Source organism: Salmo salar, chromosome 25 (genome assembly GCF_965601325.2).
Source record: "Salmo salar chromosome 25, fSalSal1, whole genome shotgun sequence".
NCBI classification, from domain to species: domain Eukaryota; kingdom Metazoa; phylum Chordata; class Actinopteri; order Salmoniformes; family Salmonidae; genus Salmo; species Salmo salar.
The window spans coordinates 27,930,065-27,944,136 of record NC_138315.1 but is presented as its reverse complement, the minus strand read 5'-3'; the positions used below and the strand labels follow the sequence as shown (position 1 = coordinate 27,944,136).

General features: G+C 42.3%; 1 protein-coding gene across 2 annotated transcripts in view; it reads left to right on the top strand.

Annotated features, from left to right (window-relative positions):
- LOC106586461 (pre-mRNA-splicing factor CWC22 homolog) overlaps positions 1-14,072 on the top strand; it is a 60,770-nt gene extending 46,698 nt beyond the window's left edge. For both annotated transcript variants that reach the window (XM_014173806.3, XM_014173807.3), the window contains exons 15-20: positions 5,170-5,247; positions 7,174-7,326; positions 10,253-10,380; positions 10,579-10,680; positions 11,277-11,455; positions 12,852-14,072. In XM_014173806.3, the coding sequence (XP_014029281.2) occupies positions 5,170-5,247; positions 7,174-7,326; positions 10,253-10,380; positions 10,579-10,680; positions 11,277-11,455; positions 12,852-13,594 (1,383 nt within the window). In that variant the 3' untranslated portion in view covers positions 13,595-14,072. The remainder of the gene's footprint in view (positions 1-5,169; positions 5,248-7,173; positions 7,327-10,252; positions 10,381-10,578; positions 10,681-11,276; positions 11,456-12,851) is intronic.

Genomic DNA, 14,072 nt, shown 5'->3' with positions numbered 1-14,072 from the left:
GGGCTGATGATTATCTCCCCCACATCTGTAGCAACTTGGCTTAGACCTTTGTGATGTGGGCTGCTTTGTTCTTGTGTAACCTTGAGGATCGGACTGAGAAAAGTGTGACTTTTGTGAGCCTTTTTCACCACGTGCATCACTGACCTTGTGAACACCTTTCTGACCTTCTGCATGTCCCGATAGCTCAATAGTATCCCAGTGGGCAAGCTCGAGTCCAAGTGCTATATCACAGGCTTTCTTAAAGGTCAGGTCCTTCTCTGACAGAAGCCTTCTGTGATATGCTTCACCTGTGAGACCACATACAAACTTGTCTCAAAGAGCATCATCAAGAAATCGTGCAAACTCACATGTACTTGCCAGCCTTTTCAAAGCAAGGATGTAGCCAGCCATGGTTTCCCCTTGACTCTGGTGACGTTGGTAAAATCTGAAACGTTCTGCAATGAGAATTTGCTTAGGCTTGAAATGCCTTGAAAGAGTTTCAGTCAGTTCTGCATAGTTCAACTCCACTGCTTTTATTGGTTCAATGAGACCTTTCAGCAATCCATACTCAGTTGGACCCAAAACACTGAGAAATACGTCTGCTTTCTTAGATTTAATTTGCAGCCAGCCAACGCTCAAAATGCTCCAAATAGGAATCAAAATCCTCTTTTGTAGCCTCAAACTCTGGTACTCGACCAATGGTTGCCATTTTCACAGTTAAATGTTCAGTGTCCTCATTCCTTGTATTGCATAATTTTCTGAATTTTCCTCTAATTCTTCACTTCAGAAGTTTCTGCAATTACTTCATTCACTGCGCTCATTTGTAATAATGTACACACCGTGTTACGTTTCTTCCTTTTTTATATATATTTTTTTACAATATTTCTCCACTGAGATCGCTTAATTTCAATGGGTTCCATGAGTTTTTTTTATTTATTTAACCACCAGAGAGCAGTGTTGCTATTCGCTACTCCAATAGTCTTGCTACTTGGCAGCTCCTGAACACTGTACCTACTAGCAGTGCCTTTTCTACTGGCGAAAGAAAATGTTACAAAATAACTGACGAATTACATAATTATTTTTCCCTTCAAGCAATGTCCGTTTAAGAAGTTTAATCACCTCGTCGCCACTGTAATATTTGTGTTGTGGAGAAATGACCAGGCAGGAGACTGGAGTGCAGGTCGTGGTGAGTAATTGCTGTTCTGATGTCAAGAAGTTATTTCCGGTCATAAGAGACAATAGCAGCAACATTATGTAAAACATTTTTTTACAAACAAAGCAACAAAACAAAAAACAATATAGCACAGTTGGTTAGGAGCATGTAAAACATCGGCCATCCACTTCGGCGCCAAGTACTTCCACTTGCTTCGGTTCAGCCATCAGCATTAGTGAGGTCGGGCACTGATGTTAGGCTTGTCTCGCAGTAGGCGTTCCAATTCATCCCAAAAGTGTTCGAGGGGGTTGAGGTCAGGGCTCGATGCAAGTCAATCAAGTTCTTCCACACCAATCTCTACAAACCATTTCTTTATGGACCTTGCTTTGTCAGGGATGTGAACTGGTCACCTTTTGGTGAAATTCGCCGTTTTGAATCCAAAATAGGTGACCTACGTGATTTGTGTAGATCCGATTAGTAAAGTGGGGTGGCATTGGATCACTACTGGCTGTAAGTGAACAAGTGATGCGCGTTTGGAGCAACACTGTCAGTATCCAACGCTCAGCCAATCGTTCACATAACAGAATGCAGCGCAGCACACGACTGAAGAGACAACCAATTTACTAGTTACAGCATCAGTGCGCGCTCTGGAAAGGCAGCTTTCCAGTTACAACAGCGCGTCCCCTGAACGAGAACGAAGAGGTAACGTTAGGTGAGAAGCCTGACCACGGAGACCGGGGTGAAAAGGTGATGAAGCGTACTTCATGAGCTGTAACCAAAAACAACTGGCATTTGGAAACTTTGAGGTGAGGGCGAAGGTGTGGTGGAACAAGCATTAGCGCTGTTAAGTATCTTGCTCGCTGGACCGAATTATCCGTTAGCTAGCCAGAGAAAGTTGAGCATTAGCCAACTTATCTGATCAGATAATTGAGTTTATGGTGTAAAAATGTGCTTGATAATAAAGTCAGACAGCTAACGTTACAACATCAGATGAGCTAACATTAGTAACCTAAACAATTCGCAATAGTATTAACTGGTATACGACTCCTTGCCGTTCCTCAAGTTATAACGCGTTCGTTGCTTAATGGACCCTGGCAATCTGTGTGACGAACTAACCATCTGCTAATGAACTGTTTTCCTTCTACAGTATGTGGTGCATTTTCATTAAGAGAATTAGGTGAAAATGAGGCGTTGCTTGTTAAACAAGTGGATTCAGGGATCAAGTGTAGCTGGAGCTGGGCCTGGCTTTAGCTGGATGCCACTATAGAGGTGAAAGGAACACCACACACTTTCCCTGTTTCTCACTTTTTCAATACAGTGGATAAAAAGGAGTATGACAGGTGTAGTCTCTGCCTGAAATAGATCAATTATTCCAACAAATGGTATCATGCTCTGCTGGCACATTGTAGAACAGATGTCCACAGGCACATAGTGTACAATGTAATAATTTGCAGTGTAGCCCAAGATATTGTTTTTGTTGTGTTGACAGTAACACGTGAGTGAGGTGAGGGGGATTATACATTTATTTTTACTCATTGAATGTTCTTTTTTCACACATGTAGCCTTGTGCACTTGATCGATGTCTACTATAGTGGCCACTATAATAGAGCAAAAATAGAATGCCTGTTTGTTTCATTCCATTTCTACTTTAAGATGTTTCTTTCCAAGTGCAATATTTATGTGTGTGGTCACAAGCGTTCTATTATAAAGGCTGTCATGGCTAACTGCAATATTAGTTTATATTGTTTTTTTTTTTCAAGACTTGAGTGTCATTTTTGTTAGTCTAAGCAACAAATAACATTGGATTGCTTTCTTTAAATTTTTTTAGATGTGAGTTAGGTTCACATTAACCACTTGATCATGTGGATCATTTTCTTTTGTTGTTTAATTAGTTAACCTGCATTTCCCCCTAGCAGGGATTTTTTTGCATGTTTCAGTGCAGCAAAAAAAAAGTGTTACCTTTTTGGGCCCTCAGCAGTTTGCATCTCTGTTTGTGCATTGTAATGCTGAAACAGGCATGGGCCTTACACAAATTAGTTTCCACAAAGTTGGAAGCACAGAATCATCTAGAATGTCATTGTATGCTGCAGCGTTAAGGTTTCCCTTCACTGGAACTAAGGGGCCTAGCCCGAACCATGAAAAACAGCCCCAGACCATTTTTCCGCAAATTTTACAGTTGGCACTATTCATTCGGGCAGGTTGCGTTCTCCTGGCGTCCGCCAAACCCAGATTAGTCCGTCGGACTGCCAGATGGTGAAGCGGGATTTATCACTCCAGAGAACGTGTTTCCACTGGCAGTGAGCTTTACACCACTCCAGCCAACATTTGGGCTTGTGTGTAGTGATTTTAGGCTTGTGTAAAGCTGCTCGGCCATGGAAACCCATTCCGTGAAGCCCCCGACTAACAGTTATTGTGCTGACGTTGCTTCAAGAGGCAGTTTGGAACTCTGCAGTGAGTGTTCCAACCGAGGACAGACCATTTTTGCGTGCTACGCATTTCAGCACTCGTTCTGTGGCCTACCACTTCGCACCTGGGCCGTTGTTGCTCCTTCCACTTCACAATAACAGTGCTTACAGTTGACCAGGGCAGCTCTAGCAGGACAGCAATCTCTAGTATCCCATCTCTGTGTCCATGTGCCAGAGTAAAGTTTTTTTAATTTTTATTCAACATGATTCTGGACTGCTGTGCCCAAAAGAGGACCTATGCCAAGTAGCAACAAAGGGGGGACAAACTCCATATTAATGCTCATGATTTTGGAATTAAATGTTCGACGAGCAGGTGTCCACATACTTTTCGTCATGTAGTGTATCATATTAAAACTGCAAACATTTCTCTCCACCTTATGGCAAAATGTGTATGGCAAAAAGTTCGCTTAGGGACCCCAAAAGGTTAGGATGTGGGTATGCAGACCCACAAACCACTACATCCCCTCATGGTGCGTAACGATTTCATGTGGCCCCCACCCCATCAAAGTTGCCCATCCCTAAACAAGGGAATAGGGTGCCATCAAATCAAATGTATTTGTCACATACACATGGTTAGCAGGTGTTAATGCAAGTGTAGCGAAATGCTTGTGCTTCTAGTTCCGACCATGCAGTAATATCTAATAAAAAAAAGCTAAATACTGCATAGTTTCCTAGGAACGCGAAGCGAGGCAGCCATCTTTGTCGGCGCCGGACAAATGTCCTCCGGGTGGAAAGCAGCTGAGATGAGAGGGGACAGACAGCAGTCTCATTGCATTCCCATCGTGTTGCCAGGCATGGACGGTGTGTGAATCATGCACGCTGTGTGAACATCACACTTTCAATCTCAGTATCACACAACATAAGTCTCCTGATGCTGCTGCCAGGGCTTCCTCTGTGGCCGAGAGAGACAGTCGCCAGACAGATTGGCTTCTCAGTAACAAACTATACATACAGTGCCTAGCCTCATACCCATCATTATTATAATAACTGCTGAGAGAGACATTGAATGAGGTGTTGTGTTATCTGAATGTGTTCCAATTAAATGTTCATATTTTAGTCAAACAAATAGAAAATACATTTTCCCATCTCCATATCATAGTTCTCCTATTATTAGCCCAAGATATTTACTTTCTCCTATCTCTCCTCACTACCAGTGTAATTTTGTCATGGCCTGTCTAGGACGTTAGTGTGAAGATTGATCATACCGCAGCCCATGGTCGCCCAAGGCTGGCTTCCTCATCGAAAATATAATCTTATGAAATCAATAACCTGCTTAGCTGGGATAATTGTTGGAGAATGAGAGAGGAAAGACAATGGCGCTGTCCGAAATAGCACCCTATTCCTACAGCGCACTACATTTGACCATGCCCAAATGGCATTATGTAGAGAATAGGGTCCTATTTCAGAAGCAGCCTGGCTACAGGAGGATGTAACAGATGGGTCTCCACTCCAGGCCAGTACAAGGTATTTTCTATCCCCCATAGGTGCAGCCCTGCCTGGCTCGGCCAGCATCCCCCCTCTATGTCCGTGTGCCAGTGATTAAAGCTATTTTTGTGTGTCTTCTCCCAACAGAAAGAGCTGTGCAATATGATTCTGGACTGCTGTGCCCAACAGAGGACCTACGAGAAGTTCTTTGGTCTTCTAGCAGGGGTAAGTAGACCAAATAATATATTTTTACATGTTTTATTATATGAAATATAACAAAATATAACCACAATATATATTTCATAGTAGCGGCAGGTAGCCTACCGGTTAACTCTTGAGCATCTGATCCCGTTAGCGGGATCAAAATCCAGCGAAAAATCATATCGCCAATTAGCATAAAAAAATTATCATAATTTTTTACAAAAATAAAAAAAATATATATTTTTTTTTTTATAGATACACCTCTCCTGAATCGACCCACGTCGTCCGATTTCAAAAAGGTTTTACAGGAAAAGCAAATCATTAGATTATATTAGATGAGTCCATCGTAAAAAGCAGCTTCATAGCCATTTTCCGACCAACCACTTCCATCACATATTATCAATAAACAGCTAAATGTAGCACTAACCTTTTACAAACTTCATCAGATGGCACCCCTAGGACATCATGTTATACAATGCATGCATTCTTTTGTTCAATAAAGGTCATATTTATATATAAAAACAGCATTTTACATCTCTGTCTGACGTTGACTACCTAATTTCCCCTCAAAAGCGTCCCGGTAAACAATGCTACGTTTCAATAAATTGCTATACTATAACGATTTTTTAAATGTATATTGTCAATCTAACATTTATAGATGAATATCTCTTGAGAACACCCGTCATACCAGATTTTAAATTAACTTTACTGGGTAATCACACTTTGCGATAAAAGGAGATGCGATACTCAGAAAATCAGCTAATATACAGTGCTCGGCGCCATCTTGGACGCAACAGTATGAACCATCTCATCTTCTATAATATTGTCAATAATCGCCTACCTTTAGTTGTCTTCATCAGAAAGCATCCCAGGTCCACAACAGATGTATTTTCGGTCAAAAAGTCCATACTTCACGTTCCATTAGCCTGATGTTGGTAGCGCGTCCTATGGCTCTCTCCAAACGCAGCTCTGAAGTTCATAATGAAAGCAATCCTCGCGCATGTAGGTTCGTTCAAACATGTCAAACGTTGTATAAAATAAATGTTCAGGGCCTCTAACACCAAGAGAGCCAATAAGATTCGAGGGGGATGATGTCATGGCCTTTAAAACCGTTTCCAAAGGTGGGGGCAGACATGGCCGCCGGCGTCATAATGGTGATGGCCCATCCCCTGTGACCAATTTCAAACTCCTGTCATTCACTGAGTTTTGACTCTATAAGGCTCAAACCACTGTGAAAGGACTGGCGACATCTAGTGGAAGCAATAGGAAGTGCCAAAATATTCCTAAACCCCTGTGTTTTTCAATGGGATAGGTTTAAAGTCAATACAACACATCAGGTATCCACTTCCTGTCAGAAAATGTCTCAGGGTTTTGCCTGCCAAATGAGTTCTGTTATACTCACAGACACCATTCAAACAGTTTTAGAAACTTTAGAGTGTTTTCTATCCATATATAATAAGTATATGCATGCCCTATCTTCTGAGTTTGATTAGTAGGCCGTTGAAAATGGGAACGATTTTTTTTCAAAATGCGCTGTGGCGCCCCCTATCCTAGGGTATCCTCAAGAGGTTTTAAGAGTGTTGGACCAGTAACCGAAAGGTCACTGGTTCGAATCCCCGAGCCGACTAGGTGAAATTAAACATATGTCAAGGCATTTAACCCTAATTGCTCGTGTAAGTCACTCTGAATAAGAGCGCCTGCTAAATTACTAAAATGTAATACTTTTTTTATGCCTGAGACATTCTTTTATTTAGTTGAAGTCTGTTTATGTTGCATGGGGAAAATGGGAATTTCATCACCCTTGAAATTACATTTGTTGGTAAGCTTTAGGGTACAGTAGTACAGTTCACTAATGTGGCCTTTCACACTCCCCTTCAAGAGCACTAAGTTTAAAAACAACTTTATTCTATGATCAACTAACATTTTTAACCGTGACTGTTATTTTCTCAGAGGTTTTGTCTGCTGAAGAAGGACTACATGGAGAGTTTTGAGGCCATCTTCATGGAGCAGTATGAAACCATCCATCGCCTAGAGACCAATAAACTGAGGAACGTTGCTAGAATGTTCGCCCATCTCCTGTACACAGACTCAGTCCCGTGGAGTGTACGTATTGTAGCTCTCTACGGCGCCCTATTCCCTATATGGTGCACTTATGACCAGTAGAAAATATACAGTACCAGTCAAAAGTTTGGACACACCTACTCATTCCAGGGTTCTTCTTTATTTTGACTATTTTCTACATTGTAGAATCATACTGACAATGTCAAAACTATGAAATGACACATATGGAATCATGTAGTAACCAAAAAGTGTTAAACAAATCAAAATATATTTTAGATTCTTCAAAGTAGCCACCCTTTGCCTTGATGACAGCTTTGCACACTCTTGGCATTTTCTCAACCAGCTTCATGAGGTAGTCACCTGGAATGCATTTCAATTAACAGGTATGATTGTTAAAAGTTAATGTGGAATTTGTGCTTCTTAATGTGTTTGAGCCAACCAGTTGTGTTGTAACAAGGTATGGGTGTTATACAGAAGATATCCCTATTTGGTAAAAGACCAAGTCCATATTATAGTAAGAACAGCTCAAATAAGCAAAGAGAAACGACAGTCCATTACATTAAGACATGAAGGTCAGTCGCAAAAACCATCAAGTGCTATGATGGAACTGGCTCTCATGAGGACCACCACAGGAAAGGAATACCCAGAGTTAACTCTGCTGCAGAGGATAAGTTCATTAGTTTCCAGCCTCAGAAATTGCAGCCCAAATAAATGCTTCAGAGTTCAAGTAACGGACACATCTCAACATCAACTGTTCAGAGGAGACTGAGCGAATCAGTCCTTCATGGTCGAATTGCTGTTAAGAAACTATTACTAAAGGACACCAATGAGAATAAGAGACAAATTTGAGATTTTTGGTTCCAACCGCTGTGTCTTTGTGAGACGCAGAGTAAGTGAACAGATGATCGCCGCATGTGTGGTTCCCACCGTAAAGCATGGAGGAGGAGTTGTGATGGTGTGGGGGTACTTTGCTGGTGATACTGTCAGTGATTTATTTAGAGTTCAAGGCACACTTAACCAGCATGGCTACCACAGCATTCTGCATCGATACGCCATCCCATCTGGTTTGCGCTTAGTGGGACTATCGATTGTTTTTCAACAGGACAATGACCCAAAACACACCTCCAGGCTGTGTAAGGGCTATTTGACCAAGAAGGAGAGTGAGTGCTGCATCAGATGACCTTGCCTCCACAATCACCCTACCTCAACCCAATTGAGATGGTTTGGGATGAGTTGGACCGCAGAGTGAAGGGAAGCAGCATATGTGGGAACTCCTTCAAGACTATTGGAAAAGCATTCCTCATGAAGCTGGTTGAGAGAATGCAGAGTGTGCAAAGCTGTCAAGGCAAAGGGTGGCTACTTTGAAAAACGTGTTTAACACTTTTTGGGGTTCCTACATGATTTATTTCCTAATTTTGATGTCTTCACTATTATTCTACAATGTAAAAAAAATAGTAAAAACTTAAAATTAAAAAAAATTCAATGTGTCCAAACTTTTGACTGGTACTGTGTCTATATATTTTTTTTTATGGCACACGGGACACCGCACAATGCAAGTCTCTAGCCGATGCGCTCTCCCGCCAATTTGTGCACCTTCATTGTTTCATAACTTAATTGTGTGAATTGTTTTCCTTGATTTAGTGTCTATTAATTCTCCACTATATATATATATATATATCACCACTAGTAGCCTACATTTACTGTTAATTCCTGTAATTTCTAATCTACAATGTTTGTTTGGTTATGGTAATTTCTGTTAATGCATTCAGTATATTATTCCAGTCTTTTACCGTTCTCATGGTCAGAGTAGACGCGTTGTTTGCAGAGCGCACAGCCTGTGCTACACTTGTGAGAAAGCGCTACTGTCAATGTTGAGTAAGGACGGGCACCTGATTAAGCATAGAAGTAGGCTACCTGGCCTGCATGCAAATGTAGGCATATAAATGTGCTCATTTGGGGATCTGATAGTATTTCTGATTGTCTTAACGCACTACCACTAATGAGCTGTGGAGTCTGTTTTTTAAACATCCATTGAGAATGACAATAGTTAATCAATGTATTTGGAAGGTCTTTCCAGTTCTCTGCCTTTCGATAATCACTCAGCGTGAAAGGGGAAAATGTCATGCTCTGATCCAGTGGAAACTTTATTTTTTTATAGGTCTACCTGATGACCTCTTATCCCTTACGGAAAATAGCCTATAGCTGTGTCTGTCCCGAGCTCACTGGCACAGCTGGACCCAAGTTGATAGTTGATAGAATGTTTCAAGTTCGTTGCAGACAGGCCATGTGTAGCCAGTGGGATTTATAGGATATTTTTTTTATCAGAATATTTTTGTTTTACCTGCAGGCTGCAATATTTTTATTTGTTGGCTTTATGTAGGATATTTTTTTACATAGTTGGCAATAGATGCAACTTTTTAGGTTTATCATTTTCATTTAGATTTGGATACATTTTTATTAACCACATGACAATGATTTTGAGATACGAAGACGCTATTATAAATGTAGTTGTTCGAAGGAAATGTGCATATGTAAACCATAGCAGGCACGCTGATTGGTAGAAATGTTCAGATAAATTGGCATGCCACATGACAAAGGTTTCCGACTCCTCGTGTAGCCTGTTACCGGCAACTTCAGGAGAGTAATGGCCGAATCTGCAAAAGCTAGCAGGAGCGGGAGGCGGATGGTCGGGTTAAGGGTTTTCTCTTCTGGTTATCTTGATCTCTGACTCCCTCTTGGGTAATTTCTGTCTTATTTCATCAAACAGAATCAGACAAGCATATAGTTGATTTTATTAAAATACATAGGGTGTGTCTATATGGAAAAATACACGTTTAAACATTTCAACCAATCGATAGGTCGAAAGAACAGATGACTTTCGGTAAGCCAAGATTTTTTAGGTTTGTTGATTTGATTTTCTTTAAACAGCTACTAATCTAGTTACACCGTCTGGGTTTTTCTCTCTCAGGTGCTGGAATGTATTAAAGTCAGTGAGGACACCACCACCTCATCCAGTCGTATCTTCGTCAAGATCTTGTTTCAGGAGCTCTGTGCCTATATGGGACTTCCCAGGCTCAATGAACGACTCAAGGATATGTAAGTCAATCTAGTCTTTTCCTCTTCCACTGTAAACTAATATATCACCTAAGGATGTTGATATTTGTAGTCTGGCTCTGTTTTTCTTTATTGCCCCTGAAAGGAAAAATAAAGTTGAATTTAAATTAATTTAACTGAATGGCAAATTAAAGTGAGATTTTTTTTCTTTCTGCATCTGGTCTTTTCTGTATCTTCCAGGACGCTGCAGCCCTTCTTTGAGGGTCTTTTTCCTCGTGACAATCCCAGGAACACCAGATTCGCCATTAATTTCTTCACCTCCATCGGCCTGGGTGGACTTACGTAAGTGCCTCCATCCTAATAATATGATAGTACGTGCCACCTAGCAGATGCTTTAACCCAAAGCGACAGCTCAATGTGTGCATAGATTTGATGTATGTTTGTGATCTACAGGAGGATGCTGAGGGGAGGAAGGCTTATAATAATGGCCGGAACGGAGGGAATAGAATCGCATCAAACTAATGGAAATCATGTGTTAGATGTATTTGATACCATTCGACTCATTCCGCTCCGGCCTTTACTAGGGCACTATAAAATCTGATACGGAGAACGCAGACTGAATCACTTAATCCAGACAACAAAAACGGAATTCAACTATCCCAAAATGTATTGAACTTAGTAGGTTTATCAACTAAATGTATTTAAAAATAAAACAGATTTTATAGGGCAGTCCTCCCCAATTAAGGTGCCACCAACCTCCTGTGTTGTGATCCCTGTGTGATTTGAACCCACAACCTTGGCATCTATAACAGGCTGGTGTATTGCGTCACCAGCCTCCTGTGATCTCTTGCCAGTGTCATAATTTCCACTCGCTCCTTCTCTCTCCTCTTTCATTCGCTCTCTCTCTCCTGCTCTATCTCTCCTCTTCATTACCACAGGGATGAGCTCCGTGAGCATCTAAAGAACGCCCCCAAGATTATCATGACCCAGAACCAGGAAGTGGAATCGTCTGACACCGACTCGTCCTCTGACTCGTCCTCCTCAGACAGTGACAGCAGCGACAGTGACAGCTCTGACTCCTCCAGTGACTCCTCCTCCTCATCCAGCAGCAGCTCAGGTACAGTCATTTTACCACCCTTACAGTAGCCTGGTCCCAGAGCTGTTTCTTATACTGTATCGACTTTGATCATTGTCAGCACAGACAGCAGTTTAAACAGATCTGGGACCAGGCTACCCTAACTAGGCTTTTTATTGAAATACTTAGGGAGTTGCAATCAATTTACAACCCAGCCCTCTTCTAACATCAATATCTGAATTATTTCTGAGGAATTCAAAGTGCTTGTCCTTTAATTCGTCCTTTGATAGTTGAGTATTTATTAACTGCCTGCCCTCCACATTCACCTCTACCTAATTATAATGCCTGTGTTGTGTCGGGGAGGTCCTGGTCCCTGATGTGAGGGTGGCACAGCCTGTTGCCCGTGTGTGTGTGCGCACGCCTGGGTCATGGGTCATCGCTTGCCTCACCTTGAAGAAAATCACTGTGCTGTACTCTGCCCCTCTCACTCGGCATGCTAATTATTTTTAATTGACCAGCTCTATTGAAATGAAAGTTGGATGTTTGAAGGACTTCACTGTTTCCCTTAAATGCTTCTCCCCATTTCAAATAATATAAAAATTCCATTTAGCAAAGGTTTTTATCCAAAGACTTGTTTAGGCAACCTCTTGTTTGATTGTGGGACGTTAAGATGGCTTTTCGTGTCAGTCCCTTGCTGATGACATGCAACCACAGCCAACTGAGGAAATGTCCAATGGCACTGAAATGTCCTCTGAGCTTCTGTTGGTTCTCAATTGTCCTGAACATGATATCAAGCCTGTTTGAGATACTAGAGGTGTTTCCTGCTGTGATGTTGATGTGGCTATTTACCATTCATCCTGTGTGTTTGTATGCAAATATCTATGAAAAACATGCACGCAAAGACAGTCAGTCAGTCCCTGCCGTGGCCACACACACTTACACAAATACACCCTCCCTGCAGTCAGTGCTCTGGTGACTGGTGTGGTGTTGGGTGTCCCTGGCCTGCTCTCTGTAGGGTAGAGTGACATGTTAACATGGCAGAGTAGGGCACCCCAGGCACCTGCTAAAAGCACAGTCTGTCATCACCACACATTATCTGCACACACAGGTTGTGTCCGAAATGGCACCATATTTCCTATTTAGTGCACTGTTTTTGAACAGGGCCTACAGGGCCTAGAAGTGCACTATATATGGAATATGGTGCCATTTGGGGGACAACCTGTGTGTGCAGATGTGTGGCGATGACAGACTGTCATTGGTTGATTTCTTTTCTTTAGTTTTTTTACAGCATATGTAATGTCTCGCTCTATGGGATTGCAATGTGGTGTGCTGTTTGCATGCTTCTGGATTTATTTAGGTTCTTTGCTTATGTTTAACAGATTTCGGTTCGAAGTCTGGAATTATCTCGAGTTTCTAAGACGTACTTACTGTTTTACAGATTCTGACTCGAGGCGTAAGAAGAGCAAGGGCCAGAGCAAAAATAAGAAGAGTGACAAAGACAAGAAGAAAGACAAGATGACCAAGTCCAAGGCTTCTTCCAAAAATACCTCCTCAAATCAGAAGTCACCTCTGGAGGAACGGCCCAATAAGAGTATGAGAAACGACAACCGTCGCCGTGATGACAGCAGTAGCGACGATGAGGCGGTGGCGGAGCGCGGTGAGAGGAGACCAGAGCTCGAGGACCACCACAAATCCTCTCGCCACCGGGGTCGTGAAGACGCACCGCAACCCACGTACGAGAGACCCCACCGCGACCGTGGGGGGCACCAAGATGAGGAGCAGCCTCGTGGCAGGCCTGACAGAGGCAGAGACTACGAGGACAGCGACAGACAGACAGAGTCCCGCAGGCACAACAGGGACGATGGGGGGAAATATGATGGGAAACGCCAAGCCCCCCAGGTTGACCGGGCTGACCATGACAGAGTCAGACACCGCAGCCCTGAGAAAGAGAAGGAACCAGCCAGGTACAGAAACAGAGAGAAGTCAAAGTCACAAGAGAAGAGCAGCCGCAAGGAGAAAGACATGGATTCTTCCAGGAACTCGTACAGGAACGGGGTGGAGCAGCAAGCAGAGCGGGCGGACAAGGAGAACAGGGAGAACCGCCATCACTCTGACAGATACAGAGAACCCAGGAGAAACGAGGAACGGAGCAGGGATAGCTCCCCACGTAGACGGAGATAGCCGGACGGACCTTACTCAAAAATGAAATGTAGTAAGCTTACATTCCAATGTCCATACTAGCATACTACTTCAAGTACATGTCCAGTACTTCATTCTAAGTAGTGTGCTAGTGGGAACGTTGAAACGGAGCCTACGTTATAGTCATGCTGTTCATAAGCCAGTTGTAAATTGGACTCATCCATCTCATCCTCTGCCATTGTCTGTGCCTCTCAATGTATACATTTTATGCATAGCCTTTAAAATGTATGTTTTATATCACCCAATTAAATGTCTTTCTTAGAAATGGTTCAGCGGTTGTATTGGAACAATAACAGTACAGAGCTCTGCTTGCAGAAGTAGTGTATATATGAAGGTTTCTTTCTGTATGTTCTATCAATGTAAGACTGGTAATGTCAAGAAAATATGTGAAGTTTGCATTTGATGCAGCCTATTTTGTATTAGTGCAACCTATTTTTTTGGGGGGGGGGGGGGTTAAAAA